This window comes from Pipistrellus kuhlii, unplaced genomic scaffold (assembly GCF_014108245.1).
Source record: "Pipistrellus kuhlii isolate mPipKuh1 unplaced genomic scaffold, mPipKuh1.p scaffold_m20_p_1, whole genome shotgun sequence".
Classification (NCBI taxonomy): Eukaryota; Metazoa; Chordata; class Mammalia; order Chiroptera; family Vespertilionidae; genus Pipistrellus; species Pipistrellus kuhlii.
Genome location: NW_023425404.1, coordinates 83,835,562 through 83,854,316, shown reverse-complemented (window position 1 = coordinate 83,854,316; position 18,755 = coordinate 83,835,562). Strand labels below are relative to the sequence as shown.

General features: G+C 43.2%; 2 protein-coding genes across 4 annotated transcripts in view; one reads left to right on the top strand and one right to left on the bottom strand.

Annotated features, from left to right (window-relative positions):
- Positions 1-1,828: 1,828 nt before the first annotated feature.
- LOC118716551 (basic proline-rich protein-like) lies at positions 1,829-5,288 on the bottom strand. The gene is made up of 2 exons (XM_036434024.1): positions 5,279-5,288; positions 1,829-2,877 (listed from the first exon to the last, which is right to left on the bottom strand). Exons 1-2 carry the CDS (start codon positions 5,286-5,288, stop codon positions 1,829-1,831), a joined length of 1,059 nt encoding a protein of 352 aa, XP_036289917.1.
- Positions 2,318-18,755, top strand: part of ITGB1 (integrin subunit beta 1) — a 59,108-nt gene continuing 42,670 nt past the window's right edge. For 2 of the 3 annotated variants that reach the window (XM_036454043.2, XM_036454025.2), the window contains exon 1: positions 2,318-2,454. The gene's annotated coding sequence lies outside the window, so the exon portion shown is untranslated. Of the gene's footprint in view, positions 2,455-13,586; positions 13,607-18,755 lie in introns of those variants that run through there. The other variant, XM_045586222.1, reaches the window with a different exon arrangement.

Below are 18,755 nucleotides of genomic sequence, written 5' to 3'. Positions count from 1 at the left end.
CTTCTCCTGTAATCCCACTTCCAGGAATATATCCCAAGAAACCAAAACACCAATCAGAAAGGATATATGTACCACTATGTTCATAGCAGAACAATTTACAGTAGCTATGACTTGGAAACTGCCTAAGTGCCCATCAGCAGATGAGTGGATTAAAAAATTGTGGTATGTTGCTGAAAAAAAAAAAAAAAAGATGTAACTCTTACAACGTGTCAGCAAATATTTTCTCCCATTCAGTGGGTTGTCTTTTCATTTTGTTGATAGTTTCCTTTGCAAACGTTTTTTTTTAGTTTGATGTAGTCCCTTTTATTTTTTTCTTTTGTTTCCCTTGCCAGAAGAGATATATCAGAAAGAATATTGCTATAAGAAATTACCTTTAAAATTAATAATGTTGATGTTTGGTGGAAGCTTTACCATTGGGATATTAATATTTATAGTCTTAAACTTGGTCATCCATGAAGGAAGTGGCAAAAATCATGCTCATTTCTTAGCTCTTCAGAGATTATCTAACCAACAGATTTGATTTTACTAGTGAGCAATGTGCAAATGTTCCACAGTGGGACTACTGTATTTTCTTGTGTTTAAGACTGGCAGCCAAATGGGCATCCCAGCTTCTAATCTCAGGCAAGTGAACCACTGTTTGTCTGCTCCCAATTGGGTGCTGCAGCTCACCAACTGGCAAAGCACATTTTCAGTTTGCCAGCAGTGTATTCTGAAATTACTGGGTTTCAGTATGATGTTGGTTGGTTAAAGTTTCACTCTTCTTATCAAAATGTGCCCAGTCGTGGCGGGGTGGGGCGGAGCGGGGCGGGTGGGGGTGGGAGTCAATAGTGGGGAAAGGGGAGTATGTAATACTTTCAGCAATAACGATTTAAAAAGAAAATGCGGGCCGGGACCGGTTTGGCTCAGTGGATAGAGCGTCGACCTGCGGACTGAAAGGTCCCGGGTTCGATTCTGGGCAAGGGCATGTACCTTGGTTGAGGGCACATCCCCAGTGGGGGGTGTGCAGGAAGCAGCTGATTGATGATTCTCTCTCATCGATGTTTCTAACTCTCTATTCCCTCTCTCTTCCTCTCTGTGAAAAATCAATAAAATATATTAAAAAAAAAAAGAAAGAAAGAAGAAAGAAAGAAAGAAAGAAAGAAAGAAAGAAAGAAAGAAAGAAAGAAAGAAAGAAAGAAAATGCGCCCGGCCATTTTCACAATGAATGTTACCCTTTCCTCTTAAATGCTTCTTCTCCAGCCCCTATGTCCACTACTAAAAAAAATAAAAAAAAATAAAAAATAGAAACTCTATACTTAAGGAACTTTTCCTTCTCGTCCATGTTTCCCATAAACGGACCATCGAATTAATCTCACAAGAGCAGCTCCCTAACTCGGCAGTTTCCGCTAAAACTTTCCTCAGCTCCATCTTTCTTGGTACCCCTCTTCTTCACAAGTATACACCTTTCTCACAGACATGCGACAAGAAAACTGTCATTCTGGGAAAACAATATCGGCTTCACCTAATTCCCTTTCGAAAGGGAAACGTTTGGGGCCCCGTGAACCGCTCCAGGTTAGGGGGCCGCCTCCAAGTTCCCACAACTAACGGGGCCGGGGCCGTGCGGGGCAGCGGGGCTGTAGGTGGGACCGACGTGCAGCAAAGGAAAAGCCGCCGCCCTCGGGCTGGAGCGGACGCGGCCGGGCGGGAGGCAGTCCCAGCGGCCAGCGAGTCCAGGAGCGGCCTCCACCCGCTTCCTCGCCGACCACGCGTCAGGCGACGACCGCTCTGCGTGGCGGGTGTCAGGGCGCCCGGTGTGGGGGCCGGGTACTTTTCTGCACGTCTGTCCCACCTACAGCCCCGCTGTCTCGCACGGTCCCGGGGCTGCTAGCTGCAGCTTCGGGACGCAGAACCGATGGCCGGTGGGGAAGCGGGGTCCGGCGGGGAAGGCGGGTCCGGCGGGGAAGGGGGGTCCGGCGGAGAAGGGGGGCCCGGCGGGGAGGAGGGGGCGCGGGTGCACAGCCACACCCCTCCGCTCAGCACAGGAAACTGAGGCACCGCGCGGCCCGGTCGAGGGGCGCTCCCCCCGCCCCCCCCCCGTCCCCCCGCCGCGGGCCGCTCCCACGGCCGGCTCCTTTGTCCGAGCCCGGCTTCCGGCCGCCTCCTCCCGCCCGGGCGCGGCGAGCGGCTGACGCGGCGAGGAATGCATTTCCGGAGGGAGCGGCGGCGGCGGCGGGAGGAGCGGGCGGGGCGCTTCGAGAAGGCTGTGCCGCGGGGGTCCTTTCGGGCCTGGAGGCGGCTCCGGGCCGCGAGTCCCCGCCTCTCGCCGCCGAGTAGGAGGAGGAGGAGGAGGAAGAGCCGCCGCCCGCCCCGCCCGAGAGGAGAGGCCGCGCCAGTCCGCGGGAGAGGCCGAGCGGGAGCTGACAAGCCACGGCCCGAGCCGACCGCGCGGCACCGGACGCCTCCCTCCCGGAGAAGGTAGGGGCCCGGGCCGGGCGGGCGGGGGCTTCGGGCTCCCGTGCGCGGGCCGCCGGGGGGGGGGGGGCCTTTGTGCGGGACGGCGGGGCTGGGCGGCCGGGCCGGGAGCGGAAGTGCGGGCCGCCGGGCTCCTCCGGACCTTCCCCGCCGCCCTCGCTTCCCGGCCGCCGGCGCCCGAGGCGCAGAGCCGCCCCGCGCCTTCCGACGGGGGCGGTCTGGGCGCTGTCACTGCGGGGCGTGGGGCTGCCAGCGGAGTACCCGGCCCCCACACCGGCCGCCCTGACACCGAGCGGTCGTCGCCTGACGCGTGGTCGGCGAGGAAGCGGGTGGAGGCCGCTCCCGGACTCGCTGGCCGCTGGGACTGCCTCCCGCCGGGCCGCGTCCCGCTCCAGCCCCAGGGCGGCGGCTTTTCCTTGGCCCCGCCTCGGGTTCAGTGGTTAGCTCCCAGGAGAGGGGGTTGCCCGTCCGTCCTCGGAGCGGAGCCGGTGGCCGCTCTCCGCCCGTGGCGGGTGGGTGTGGGCTGGGCCCGCCGGGCAGGCCCCGGAGGCTGGGGGGATGGGCGGCGGGGCGGGGAGGGAGCGCGGGCGGGGGTGGCGGGGCCGAGGCCAGCGCCGCGGAGGCCGGACGCCGCGCGTCCTCGCAGGGCGTCCCCCTGGGCCTCCGCGAGACTCAGTGCCCGACGCCGCCCGGGACCTGTGTATTGCGTGTCCTTTCTTATGCTTCGTAGTGATTAAGTGGTGTTTCAAACAGTACAAATATTTTATGCCTAAGCAGTTTTTACCTTACCAAGTTTGTGCTTTTGAGTCAAAACCTGGCACTAATTGGTGGGATCACTGGTAAATGATACTTTCGGCTTCATTTCCTCATCTCTAAAATGGAAACAATACTTAATACTAATAATAAAAGTAATAATACTATAATAATGATAGTGGAAAAAAAGTGCACTTAGCTCAGTGCACTTTGTGTGTATTTTCTTATTTAATCGTGGAATCGACCTAATAAGGTAGTTGCTGTTTTATCCCATTCTACAAATGAAGGCACAGGGAGCATAAGTAATTTGCATGTGGTCATCTGTCCCTGAGTGGAGAAACCAGGGGGTCTAGCTCCATGGCCCATGTTTGAATCACAGGTTACAGAATAATTGTAAAACTCATATGTAAAATGTGAAATACTTGGAGTATATGATCAAAAGTTGACTCCTTTTCATCTCCTCTTGGCATAATAAAAGATTTTAAGAACTCAATATGTAATTGATATCCTCACTGGTGAGGTTTCTTTGGCCCTGCATACCACATAGATATTTGGTGCATAGAATTGCTTCCTGGTTTTTGACTGCTTTGATGGCACAGAAATAACATGCTAAATAAATTTTGATTATGCATCTCAATGACCACTTTTAGAAATTATTAAGGAATTTTAATTGGAAGTTACCTAGTATACATTTGTGGATATCAAGGAGCAGAGGGGACAAGGAGTCATCTAAGAGTCCCATTATATTTATATTTTCAAATAATTTTGTTTCATTGATCAGTATTAAATGAGTGAAGATGAAGTGATAAAGAGGAAATGGATGAAACGAAGTGATATTTTGGTTACAGGCATTTGAGGAAAAAAGTCATTTTACTTACCCTAAAATTCAGTATAAAATGGAAGACATTATTAGAGTAGTAGTTTAAAAGACAGGATGTGGTAAATAGGAAGCAAATAAATTCTAATTTAAGTCTTCTATGTTGACTTCACAGACCTAAAATTTGAAGTTCTTACAATGTTGATTCTTTTAAAAAGAATGCTAAGTTGTATATTAAGGTTATTTTCTAATTTCCCTCAGCTTTCTGCACATGAAAAGTATAGAATCAACAGTATTGAAAATCACTGGATTTTGTAATTTTTAAAAGCCTTCTTCTTAACTTTCTGGTCACTAATTAAAATCTGCCCCCATTTACCCTCACTGAATGAATATGTAGTTCTATATTGGTGTCAATAAATTCTGGAGACTGAATGAGATCTGGTCACTCTATAAAATGAAAGTTAATCAAATAGTTTAGCACGATGCTGGTTTTCATGGAATGCTTGCCACTTAATGTCTTTTATTGTTTGGCTTGTCAAATAAATTGTGGCTCACAGCATGGGGTAGTAGCATAATCATTCAGAAGAAAACTTTTTCATTAATATCCTGTAAATGCACTGGTTTACTCTTAACTATAGTGCTAGAGTGATGAGTTTAAACATCTTACTGCTAAAAATTGCAGCACTTTGAATTCTGAGAATTTAAATTTCTGATGTGTAACAAGCTGAAATTATCTGAGAAGATATACATGGACTATTGTTAGGATCAGTCAGGTTGTTGGTAAAATACTAGAGGATTATATTGTGCAAATATGTAAATATCTCTTGTATTAGATTTATTTTTATTTTGGTTGTGTATTGTGGGGTTTTTGTGTGTTGCAAAGGTGGGAGTCTTGGGATAGGAAGGATGCTTGACAGGGGTAAGGTTAGGGAAGAGTAAAAGGTCCTGAAATAGTAACTGTATATGTAGAAGACTTTAAAAAAATGATAGTATGTACTTGTATTAAAGGAGGTGCAGCCCATAAAAACTAGAACATTAGCAACCTTAGATTATTTCAGTAGATAAGTGAAAAGAAATGTGGTATCCTCTTTTAGGAGCTGTGTGCAAAAGGAGCCAAACTGTATTTGGTAAAGTTCTGATCTTTTTAAAGATAGCTAATTCTAAGACTTTTACAGAACTGTTTTTGTTTGTTTGTTTTTTATTGTCTAAAGTTTTACATGCGTCTTCTTTTTCCCCAATTGACCTTTCCTCCCTTACCTGCAGCCATTCCCATCTCAAGCAAGCCTCTACCCTAGGGGTGTCGAACTCAATCAGAGAAGGGGCCAAAATCTAAAATCCAGCCTAAATCGAGGGCCGAATGGTTTACTGAACAGTCATAAACTGTCATTGTGATGGAAACGCAGGGGAGTGCAGTGATGACAGCGCGGTGCGGGCCACATTGCAAGGCCTGGCGGGACGGATTTGGCCCGCGGGCCTTGTGTTTGACACATGTGCTCTACCCCACAAGTGTCTTAAGTCCATTGGATATGCTAATATGCATGCATACAAGGCCTTTAGTTGCTCTCTACCCACCCTCTCCCCTACTACTTGTCTCTGAATCTATTCTTGTTCATCAGATTATGTTGATGATTATATCACTCATCAGAGGCCTGGTGCACGAAATTTGTGCACAGGGTTGGGGGGGGGGGTCAGGCCCTCAGCAAGCCTACGCCCTTTCACCGGGAGCCCTCATAGGATGGCTGACTACATTTTAAAAAAATCACCCTGAACTTAATTTTCTTACTAATTCCTCCTTTTAAACTCCCCTCACTATCACATTATGTTTCTTTTTATTTAACTATTTTCCTGGCCTTACCCCATTTTAGCATCCTTCTCTTTCCTTTCCCTCCCTCCCTTTGAACCTCCCATGCCCCCCCCCCTCCTTCCATTCTCCCCCTTCATTCCTCAAGTCTGTCTCCTTTTTACTCCTCCCCTCCACCCCCTCTGGGACCTGCTTTCAGTCCTGCCTGAGTACACATTGATATTAAAGCTTCCGTTGGGAGTGGGGGGAGCATTAACCCCCATCCCTGGCCAGGCCTTTGACACTCCCTTTTCCCTGGCTTTCCTGCCACAGTCCTCCCATTCCCTGCCTGGGTCGCCCCAACTTCTAGTCAACAAAGTACACTTAACACACCACTAAACCTAACCCTGGCCAGTGTTTTTGGGGTCCAGCCTTTAGGGATGAAAGTGGTATCTTCCTTAGTGTCTGACTCTGCCCCATCTAAGCTGCTCTTTTCCTCCTAGCATGGGGCACCTGGCTCAGTGAGGGTGGCTGAGGCCTGTGCGGCCCAGGTGCTGCTGCTGCTGCTGCTGCTGCTGCCGCTGCTGCAGAGCAGGAGCGCCTCTTGCATGGAAGGCCTTGCACCTTCCACCCCTCCATCCCAATGGCCCGCACCAGGGGCCACTGCCCTCCTCCTGCATCTGGGTGGGGCGCGCGCGCGCGCGCACACACACACACACACACACACACACACACACACACGTGCAGCTGCTCCGCCCCCCCCCCCCCCCCATGGATGCCACTCCCTCCCCCATGGAGCCCTGCATTTCCTTCCCTTTTCCATTCCTGCCTCTTTGTCTTGTTCCTTTTCTGTATTTCTGTTTCTCCTCTCAGTCTGTCTGCATGCAGGCCTGCCTTCCTCTCCCTCTCCTTTCTTATCCGCTCCTATTGTATCCAGTCCTACCTACAATGGGCCTTGCAGCTGCCTGAGCAGGGGGTGGGGACAGCCTGCTGAATGGTTGTTATGTGATGGCATCCTGGACAATTTACATATTCTTCTATTATTAGTATAGATAAGAGTGAGATCATGTGATATTTATCTTTCTCCGATTGGCTTATTTTGCTTGCTTAGCATAATGCTCTCCAGTTTCATGCATGCTGTTGCAAATGGTAAAGGTTCCTTCTTTTTTTATAGCAGCATACTATTCCATTGTGTAGATGTTACCACAGTTTTGTTTTTTTGTTTTTTTTTCCTTTTATTGTCTAAAGTTTTACATATGTCTGTCTTTTCCCCAATTGATCCCCCCATCACCAGCCATTCCCACCCAGGGCAAGCCCCCCATATCTGTGTCTATTGGATATGCTAATATGCATGCATACAAGTCCTTTGGTTGCATTCTAAATGCCCCCCTTCCCCACAAACACACCCCATTTGTCTCTAGATCAATCTATTCTTGTTCATCAAATTAAGTTGATCATTATATCCCACATATGAGTGAGATCATGTGATGTTTATTTTCTCCAACTGGCTTATTTTGCTTAACAATGTTCTCTAGTTCCATCCATGTTGTTGCGAGTGTTAGAAGTTCTTTTTTTTTTTTTTTTTTTTTAATAGCAGCATAGTATTCCATTGTGTAGATGTATCACAGTTTTCTAATCCACTCATCTTCTGATAGGCACTTACGGTGTTTCCAAATCTGAGCTCTGGTGAATTGTGCTGCTATGAACATAGTGGTGCATATATCCTTTTTGATTGGTGTTTTTGTTTTCTTGGGATATGGTCCTAAAAGTGAGATTACTGGTTCAAATGGGAGTTCCATTTTTAACAAAACACCATACTGTTCTCCACAGTGGCTGTACCACCAGCGGTGCAAGGGGGTTCCTTTTTCTCCACATCCTTGCTAGCACTTGTCATTTGTTGATTTGTTGATGAGAGCCATTCTGACAGGTATGAGATGGTGTCTCGTTGTTTTGATTTGTAGCTCTTGGATGATTAGACTTTCAGCGTGTTTTCATATGTCTCTGGGCCTTCTGTATGTCCTCTTTCAAAAAGTGTCTATTTAGATCCTTTGCCCATTTTTTTTATTGGATCGTTAATCTTCCTTTTGTTGTATGAATTCTATGTAAATTTTGAAGATAAAACTCTTATCAGAAACATCATTGGCAAATATGTTCTCCCATGCATTGGGTTTTCTTGATTTTTTTTTTTTCTGTGCAGAAGCTTTTTATTTTGATATAGTCCTATTTGTTTATTTTCTCCTTAGTCCCCATGACATGTCTGCTATTTTGCTGCCTATGTAGTCTTGTAGGATTTTTATGGTTTCCCGTTCTATATTTAAGATATTTAGCTATTTTGAGTTTGTTTTTGTTATGGTATAAGTTGGTGATCTAGTTTCATTTTTTTGCATGTACCTGACCAAATTTGCCAGCACCATTGAAGAAACTGTCTTGACTCCATTGTATGCTCTTGCCTCCTTTGCCAAAAATTAATTGAGCATAATGGCTTGGGTTGATTTCTGGGTTCTCTGTTCTGTTCCATTGGTATGTATGTCTGTTCTTTTACCAGTACCAGGCAGTTTTGAGAACCGTGGCTTGTTAATATAATAGCTTGATATTTGGTATTGTGATTCTTTGTTCTTTTTTTTGGTCAGGATTGCTGTGGCTATTTCGGGTCTTTTTTTTTTAATTTCAGATGAATTTTTGGAGAGTTTGTTCTACAGAGTTAAGTTTTATTAATAGAATAATGTGGGTTTTTAAAAGTCAGCTATTTTTAAATTTTATTTTTTGTCTTTGGCTTTAGAGAAGATAAGGTTAACTATATTTAGCAATATGTCAAAGTATGTGTGTATCATTTCATCATGAAATATATGTGTGTGAATCAAAGAAAACATTTCAAATGACTATTTGAAGCAGTTTCTTTGTGTGTATTTCTTACTATAGGGACATTATACAGTTTCTAAAAATGTAGGTTCCTGAACTTTAGGAATGTTTTCATTAAGGTTTATAGTATCTTACTATATTGCTGTAGATATACATGTATTTTAACTTATAAGTAAATATGCATATATTTTGGGTGTCTGTATGTATGCTCAAAATATTTTCTTAAATATATTTTTGAGTTCAGATAGGAAGGAAGAGGGAGAGAGAGAGAGAAACATCAATGATAAGAGAGAATCATTGGTCGGCTGCTTCCTGTACTCCCCCCATTGGGGATCAAGCCTGCAACCCAGGCATATGCCCTGACTGGGAATCAAACTCAGAACCCTTCAGTCCCAGGCTGACACTCTATGCACTGAGCCAAACTGGCTAGAGCTGCTCAAAATAGGTTTAGTAATAAAGGTGAGTGATCCAAAAGCTTTGGAGATCATTGATGTGTGTACGAAATGATTTGGTTGGGGGTACAAGAACTACTGAATTTAGGAGGGAAAATTGATAAAACTTGGAGTTTGACGTAAGAGAGATGAGAGAAATCCAGTGCACAGATTTCTGATTAAATGATGCCATTTACCAAGATTGGCAATATGACAAGGGAGTGATCTAGTTGACTGAGGGAGGGGGAATGAATTTATAATAATGCTGAGGGGATTATTTTAAGGTGTGCATGGGACATACACACATAGAGATGTTTAGAGTGTAGAATGGCAGCACACACAACAAAAGTCTGGTTGGTAATTCTTAGTCTGTGAATGCTAGATGAAGCAATAGGCTGCAGGTGAAAATACCAATAGAGAGTGTAGAGCAAGCATGTCTAACTCAAAAGCTAACATGGGCCAAATAAACAAGGTTTAAGTTTATGTGGGCTGCAAAAAATAAAAGCTTTAATTTTCATAGAAAAATAGGTTTATTTTGATAGAGACATGCTGAATACAGAGGGCTGACTAAATGAGTAATCCTTAACATAGAATAATAGAACATTTCAATAAAAATTAATATTTTTCCTTGGACATTAACCTATCAGACACTGAATAACCATAAATTAATAAGCATAACGCAAATAAACCTATTTATCTTGTTCTTTGAAAGCAAAATATTTCCTTTTGCACACACCAAACAAATCAGTTGAAGACTAATTATGTGGCAATTGGCTTGCTGAAATATTTGCTGCTAGTATTAGTGGAGAGAAATGGTGTGCCTGCACGTAAGGTGAAGAAGGGAAATGAATGCAACATGATTATAGTAATCAGTCATTAGCGAATGTTGTAGTTCTTTATTAATAACTAGAGGCCCAGTACATGGATTCTTGCACCAGTGGGGTCCCTTCGTCGAGATCAGGCCAAAACCTGCTCTTGGACATCCTCTGATTGTGAGAAGGTGCAGGCTGAGGAACCCCACTGGTGTATGATCAGGGCCAGGGAGGGAAAAAGGGAGGGCTGCAGGATGTGTCTGGCCTGTTTCCCAGTCCCTGATGGGCCAGACCCTAGTAGCAAGCTAACCTATGGTCAGAGTGTCTGCCCCCTAGTGGTCAGTGCGTGCCATAGCTACCAGTCGAATGGTCTAATGCTCGCTTAGGCTTTTACACATATAGATTATGTATAATGGTATTGTAAAAATTAGTTTACAAAATTTTCATTCAAATGTTTCTTACATACTGTTATATTGGCTGAACCACAGAATTATTTGTCGTGGGCTGCAAGTTTGACATGCTTGGTGTAGAGTAAAAAGAGGCCAAGGAGAACTTTGGAACACTTAGTGGTCAAGGTCTGGGAAGATGCAAAGGAGTCTACAAAAGCATTTCCCTTTCCCAGTTTCTAATTCCTTTGTGTGGCAGTTCAGTGAGTGACTTGGGTATTTGTGGGTTTTCCTTTTGACATGTGTGGTTTAAAGACTAATTTTTTGAGATAGAGAAGCAGTTTGATGCCGTAAGGTTTCTTGATTGGGAGAGAGGAAATATGAGTTTCAGTGCAAGTTCTGCCATTTTGACTTTCTCTATGAGCTTAGTGGAAATACTTCACCTTTGAATAAGACTTTAGTTCTGTATTTATACCAATAAGTAGTGGTTTCTACTTTCCCACATTCTGTGAGTTGAAGGGTAGCTGCTGTTTGACCTGAGCACTGCAGAGTGCTGCTCTTCTCTTTCTCCCATAAATAAACAGTTCCTTGTATCATAACCATTGTGGGGGAGGTGCTGTGCCACATTCTTGTTTAAAGGAAGCTTGCTGCCATGGGCAGTGTGGCTCAGTTGGTTGGAGCATTGTCCTTTATACCAAAAGGTGTAGGGTTTGATTCCCGATCAGGGCACATACACAAGTTTCGAGTTCCACCCCCAGTCAGGTTGCATGATGTTTCTTACATCTATGTCTCTCTCTTGCTCTCTCTAAAATAAAATAATAATAATAATAATAATAATAATAATAATATTATATTTTTTAAAAAGCCTGCCAATGCTAAACAGCCAAATTTGTTACTGTTTGCTCTTAGTTAGCTTGTACCTCTGTTGTGCATTACATTTTAATCTATCTGTATAATGAGTGCCAGTGCCTGAAAAATGTTTTGCTGAGTAGGTGTAGGAGCAATAAGTTGTCATGGACCTTGCTGTTGAGTATACCAGTATTGTGGAGTTGGGACAAGTATGTTCAGTCTAGGGAAAAATATCAAGTACCGAAGAATATTTTATACAATGTTCTATATAAAATAATACTTTTTAAAAAAAATATATTTTATTGATTTTGTACAGAGAGGAAGGGAGAGAGAGAGTTAGAAACATCGATGAGAGTCATCCATCAGCTGCCTCTTGCACACCCCCTACTGGGGATATGCCTGCAACCAAGGTACATGCCCTTGACCGGAAACGAACCCGGGACCTTTCAGTCCCCAAGCCGACGATCCAAACTGGTTTCGGCTAAAATAATACTTTCTAATAGATCTTGAGAAAAAGATCAGCACTCGAGTGATTTTGGAAGGTTTTGTAGAGGAGCTTATAGAGTTATGAGCAAATATGTGGATTGATAGATGGGTGATATATTCAAAGGACAGTGTGTAGTACAAAGCAGAATCTAGTCTGATTTAGCAAATATTTTTTGATTACTTCTAAAATGGGAGATCAAAGTACTTTTAAAATTGATTTTTTAAAAATTTAGATATAGTGCTTATTTTTTATTGGATAAAGTGAAAGGATTGTGTTGAATAAATCTAGGATTAAGATGCAAAAAACAAAACAAAACATTGAAGACCTACATTCTTGCCTTCAGTTCTAGTCTGATGAAGTTCACAGACACAAATACAATTAATTATAATGGAAGTTTTATAATGGAATTAAAGTAACACATTATTGACCATTACTAAAGGTTTGTCATTCACTGTGGTAGGCACTACAAAGATGATGTTTTAGTACCACAAAGAATGGAGTAGTTAATTTTGCTTATTGTGGATGGAGATGAAGAGCCAACGAAGGCCAAAATAAAGCCAGACAGGTAGAAGAAAAGTTAGTATTTAATTTTGTTCTAGGGAATGTAGTTTCAGTGGAGTAATGAACAAAGTATTTACATGAAAAAAATTTGGGGAATCTACCATTTGAAGTATGCAAGTCATATGTCAGTGGTAAGTATTGAATGAATATATAAACAACTTAGCTTTCATACTCTATGAAATTAGGAATAGTAATTTTTTGGCATTCCAATATTTTATAGTTTATGTATGATATATTTCATATAAATTTCGTGCTTTGAAAGGGCTAATGGTGGGTTATAATTCATTATTGCAGGAAGAAGCTGTAATTCAAAAAAGTGCATTCAATGGTATATTAGGGAAACACATCAAAAAAGCACAATAGGCAAAGGATTTGTGCTTCTTAAAGAAGCATGGGTTTTAAAAGATTGAGAACCTTTTTTTAAATAGATAATTGGTTTCTTATATTTAGAAGCCTATGACCAGTGAATGAGTAGGAACTTAGAAGAAAATTCAGTAATCAAGTAAACTGTGGTCTGTACAAGGTATTTGTTGCTAAGAGCTTTTTCATTCATGGTCATATTTTATCCTTAAAACAGTTCCAAGTTAGATATTATGCCCAGCTTAGTACTGAGTAAAATGAGAATGTTATTTTTCCCTATGTTTAGTTAGGTTTTAAAACATTTTTTACATATTTAATTCATACCCAGCACTGCTTGTTCTACACTCCACTACAGGACAGAGAGGAAATGTGACAAATGACATGGTCAACATTTATTAAAGTTTTGATCGAGAAAAAATTTTGGAGTGGCCTACTTAAAAAGTGGATAAAATTACACAGTTTGGGAACATAGTTTACAATTCTCCTTAATTGAAATTATGTGCAAGAAATTGTGCTTTCAAGTGCTTACTGATACCACTAATTAGGATGGATAACTTTCTTTTTTTTTTTTTGCTAGCTCCATTCACAGTTATTTTTGTATACTTTCTTCAAAGTAAAATTTCCCAACTGAAACGGTTACTAACTTTTTCTTTTCTACTCACAGAGAAAGCAAGACCTATAGATATACAAAAGTATAAAGAAGGGGTGGCCTGTGGGGATTGGGCCAAAACCCACAGTCCAACACCGCCTGCAGTTGTGATATTGTATCAGCTCCTGCTCATCCTGGCCCCACTGCGCCTGCTGTGGGCTCGTGCCCAATCAGTCCAGATCAGGAGAGGGGGGTGCCACCACAGCAGTACTTGGCAGCCACAGCCGCCAGCCCGTGGTGAGCCCTGCGTGTGGTACCCTCCTGAGGGGAGTGGCCTGCGGAAGTGGTCCGAAACTGGCTCTCCGAGGGACCTCACCAGTGAACTATTGGGCCCAGGGAAGGACCACAGGAGGGCTCCAGGGCATGTCCGGCCTTGTCTCATCCAGATTGGGTGGTGTGGCTGGCTTACTGGTGAGAGACACTGGAGGTTGGCCAGCGGGAAGGGACTGTGGGAGGGCTATGGGCGTTTTGGGCCTATCTTGCTCAGCTGGACACCAGCAGCCAGCTAACCTACTGGTAGGAGTGTCTGCACCCTGGTGGTCAGTGCATGTCATAGTGAGTGGTTGAGCGGACTTAGCATATCATTAGCATATTATACTTTGATTGAACAGTTGGCCAGTCAGCAGATGACAGGGCACTTAGCATTTTAAGCTTTTATTATATAGTTCAGGGTACTGTTCTATTTACCCACAATAAATGGAAAAGTACTTCAAGTAAGTACTTAGTTGCATCTTTGCTTTGAAATACTTAGCATCTTATCTTCTCTTTCCTGTTCTCTATGCTTCTGCACACCCCTTCTTTATCCTTTCTGCTAAGTTTTTATTAACTCTAACTTATTATTTGGGGTGTGATTTGGGGGTGGTGGTGGTGGTGGGGTGTTGAGGTTTAATTGGTCTTCCTGTGAGGGGAAAGTTGCTCTTGCTCTGGATAAATTCACCCCTAACTCTTGCCCTCATATTTGATGGTATTCTGAAAGATCAGTAGGATTTTCCAGATTTCCTTCTATTTATGCTCTGCCATCTCATTGCTTTCTGCATGGGGCAAAGTGGAATGAAAGCAGACCTTCTAGTCCCAGTCAGGCCTTCAAATAACTGCAGCCAACTGATGGCTTGACTGCAACCTGGAAGAAACCCTCTGCCAGAATCACCTGCTATGAGTCTCCTAATTCCCACAAAATAAGGGAAATTAACAGTTGCATCTGCTATGTGGAATCTAATGAACAAAATAAACTAACAAAATAAAAACAGACTCACAGATAGGGAACAGACTGATAGCTATCAGAGAGGAGATGATTGGGTTCTGGATGAAAAAGGTGAAAGGATTAAGCAAGAAAAAAACAAACACCCATAGACATAGAAAAGAGGGAAAGGGGGTTAATCTTACTTAGGTGTAGAATTTAAAATAAGTATCTAATTATACTTCTTAATGTAATTAGTGTTTATTTATTATTATAATAAACATCTGACTAAACATGCAGTATAGTAGGTTGTGATATTGTATCAAAATAAGTACTCTATGAATGGTAATAATAATCAACATTGTAGTTGTGTTATTTCTTACCCTTTATCTTTTATTCCATATCTTGTCTCTCCTAACATAGATCAATCTAAAGTTTTCTGGTTATAATTATGATTCCAGCCACTGCTACTGGGAACATTTCTGTGACTGTTGGTTTAACTGCATCTTTTCTTGAGTTACCTCCATTATTTCAACCCCTGGGGCTTCTCTAGCAAGCTCTCTTGTCTGTGGCCTTCTATAGCAGCCTTGTGGTTGCCCATAAGGCAAATGCACTGTAGTTCTTAGAAGTGTGGGGAAATTAATGTCCCTTGGGACAAATTTACCAATGGGGATTGAATTGATAAAATGCACTTCTGCACTTTGACCCTCCTGTGGGAGGACTTTTTATACACTTCTCAAAACTTCCCAGCAAGATCAAGCCTCCAGGCAGTAAATCAGGTATCCTGAGGTTGGCTTTTCTCTTTTTCCTGATTTACTTTCTTCAGTACCTCTTTCCTGGGCTCATCTTTGGAGTACACCCTTTGCCTGGAGTCCTGTTCTTGTCTCAGGCTTCTTTTGGGGCAAGAACCTTGATTAAAACAAGTATCCATAGCTATACTTTCACTTAGAACCTTTGACCCAACATTGTGAAATTTTAAAACCTCTTGGGCTTACTTCTCCCTCCTTTGTTTATGTGGGCTCCTTTTCTCTCACTGCCCCGTGTAGTCTCTAGTCCTTTGACTTTGTCCTCATCTTTGTTGTTAACTTTTTGTCAACTCCATTTCTTGATGCACCCCATCCCTTCTGCACTTGCCCTGTAAACTAGTGGGTTAATTCAGTGATTTCAAATTGGCATCTGAGAATGATGGGAGGTAATCTCAGTGATTTCAGCATTTCTACAATATTTTAAAAAATAATTTTGTGCTTTTGTGCTGATAATTACAGTTATAACCAACAAACATTTGATTATACTGAGTAATTGTTACTTCAGTGCCTATGTTTGTATTTGCTTCTACGTGTAAATTAACTTTGGTTATAATGTATAGGAACCTATATCTAGCCTTAAGTTGAAAATCATCATCACTAGGATATCCACAGTAACTATTTTTTATTAAAAGAGGATCTGCACATTAATCTGAGAAACTTTTCTTTCCTCTGAGTAATATCAGAGAAAAATGTCATACAATATTTAAGCATTGATTTTGTGTCAAACACTTCTGGTGCAATGAATGAATAAGACACTCGAAGGCTCTGTCTTCTTGGAGCCAGAACCCATCAGGGAAGATAGATAACAGGTAGTTGCAAGTGAAATAAGTGTTATAATTGTGCCTTTATAAATTAAGATGTCATTACCTGCTGGCCCCTCAGCATTGCTCTATAATCCTATTGTATCTTCCCCAGCCCCATCTCTTTTTCTCTCAGGGTAGTACTTACTTCCTAATTCAGGAAAAAAAAAAAAAAAAAAAAAAAAAAAACATAGGCTGTTACTGGTGAATGCTCTCAGCTTCCTACCTCCTGCCCTCACTGAGAGAAAAGGTGCTGCACTGCTCTTTAGGGTAGTATAACCCCTTGTGCTCTGGTTGCCATTCCTCTGCTTCAAGGAGTTCTGGATCCATTATTTACTGTTACTCTTTTCTGTGTCTTCACCTCTTCAAGTTTGCCCTTACCTCTTCTCTCTTCCTAAGAATTTTTCACAATCTCATTCATTTTCCTAATTTCAATTGCCACCTACATAGTAACAGCTCTCAGATACGTATTTCTAGCCCTGCTATATTTCCTGAGATCCAGAATCCTATGTCTTAACTTACCAGTCAGTATCTTTTCTATATTCACAGAAGCATTTCGGTCTACATTTCTAAAACAAAAGTTATCATTTTCTCCCCTAACTTCATTCTTCTGTATTCTTTATTTGAAAGTGATGATTCTTTTTTCTCTCTGACCCTATCTAACAATCATCAGATTCTACTGTCGCTACCTCCTAATCACTGATTGATCTTCTTGTCCATTGCTACTGTCTGAATTTAGATATTTATAACCTCTTACTTGAACCTCGGCAATAAATTTTGTACATCTCTTGTGGTTCCTCTCTTGCCATTCAACCTCTACATTAGGGGTGTCGAACTCAATCAGAGAAGGGTCCAAAATCTAAAATCCAGCCTAAATCGCAGGCCGAATGGTTTACTGAACAGTCATAAACTGTCATTGTGATGGAAACGCAGCGGAATGCAGTGATGACAGCGCGGTGCGGGCCACATTGCAAGGCCTGGCGGGACGGATTTGGCCCGCGGGCCTTGTGTTTGACACATGTGCTCTACATCATTAATTTACTGCAATATATTTGTTGTCATGTCATTAAAGAGTAACCTTAAAACTGTTGTTTTGAAAGTTATATTCACAGAAGCATTTCAGCCTATATTTCTAAAACAAAATTTATTATTTTTTGGCAACAAATAAATTTCCTATATAATTAAAGGGTAATATGCAAATATTATAGACCAAAGGGTGGAAAGACCAGTTGCTATGACGTTCACTGACCACTAGGGGGCAGACACTCAATGCAAGAGCTGCCCCCTGGTGGTCAGTGCACTCCTACAGGGGGAGTGCTGCTCAGCCACAAGCCTGGCTGATGGCTGGCATGCGCAGCGTCAGTGGTGGGAGCCTCTCCCACCTCCATGGCAGCGCTAAGGATGTCTGACTGGTGGCTTAGGCCTGCTCCTAAGTCGCCAGTTGGACATCCCCTGAGGCTCCTGAACTGCTAAAGAGTACAGGACAGGTACAACCTCCCCCCCTCCCACACACACACACACACACACACACACACTCACACACTCCTGAGTGCATGAATGTTGTGCCCTGGGCCTCTAGTCTATCAATAATTGAATCTAAAAATCAAAATAAACAAGTAGTTTTCTCGCTTCCATTTCTTTCATTTATAACATGTTTCTTTGTCTTGTATTTTGGCTGCTTCTCTGAGTTTGTTTTTATGTATTAGTTAGAGCTGTAATGTCTCCTGAAATTCTTAGAGTGTCTTTGTGTAGTAGATGTTCTGTAGGGCCCAGTGGCTCAGCCTCCCCAGTCATGTGAGCTGGGCTCTCTAGGTGTACCCTTGTGTGGGCTTATATATAGTGATCCTTGATTGCTGTTAGTGTTACTGGGAGGACTTGACCTCCAGGCCAATTGGCTTTAAGGACTACTTGTAACCACAGTGGAAGAGCTGTTATTTAGGAGACACTCCTATGGAGCAGGACTTGCTTAGTGGGGTTTTGGTGCCTGCTGAGTCTGCCCCTTGAGTGTGTCACTTAGAGTTGTATAATGTTGTAACGTGCTATGGTTTGAAGCTGTCCACCAGGTGCTAGGGCCTGGACCACTGAACTGAGACCTCCAGAGAGGTGCAAAGTCAGCCACTATCTGGGGCACCCAGCAGGAGCTACAGAGAGATCCACAGATGGCTGCTATTTGTAGTGGGCTAGGAAGTTCCCAAGCAAGGCCCAGCTGTGAAAGCAAGGCAAGCTGATCTTAGTGCCAGGTCTTGGGGCCAGCTTTATTGAGGCCAGCTGCAGCTTTTTTGAGAGATTTTAGTAAAAAGTTTTTTCATATGAATGGACAGGCCATTCATATGAAAAAACTGCTCCAAACAGGTTGGGTGGGGCAACAAATTGGATGGGACAGGGTCTCAGAGAATCACAAGGGCTGAGCCAACAATATGAGTTATGCTGAAGGAAACTCAGATATGGCTGCCTGCTAGCTCTGTGATGGGGAGGTACCAACACAGGAACAATGATCGCTGCAAGCACCCCTATCTGGGAGAGAGCCACCCCTGAATTCCTGCCCCGATGTTAGTTAATCCAGTTCTTGCCCTAATATGTCTGGGTCTCCCAAAAGCTACCTGGTACTAGAGTTCAGAGGGATGGGGTCCAAATCAGTGTCTGTGCTGGCCCTTTAAGAGGAATACCTGTCACTCAGCCACAATCCCTGCTTGTTTTTATAGCCCAAAATTATGTCTTTCTAGCTCTGGAACCTTGAGCTGGGGGTCTAGTGTGTTGCTGGGACCTCTTGCTCCTCA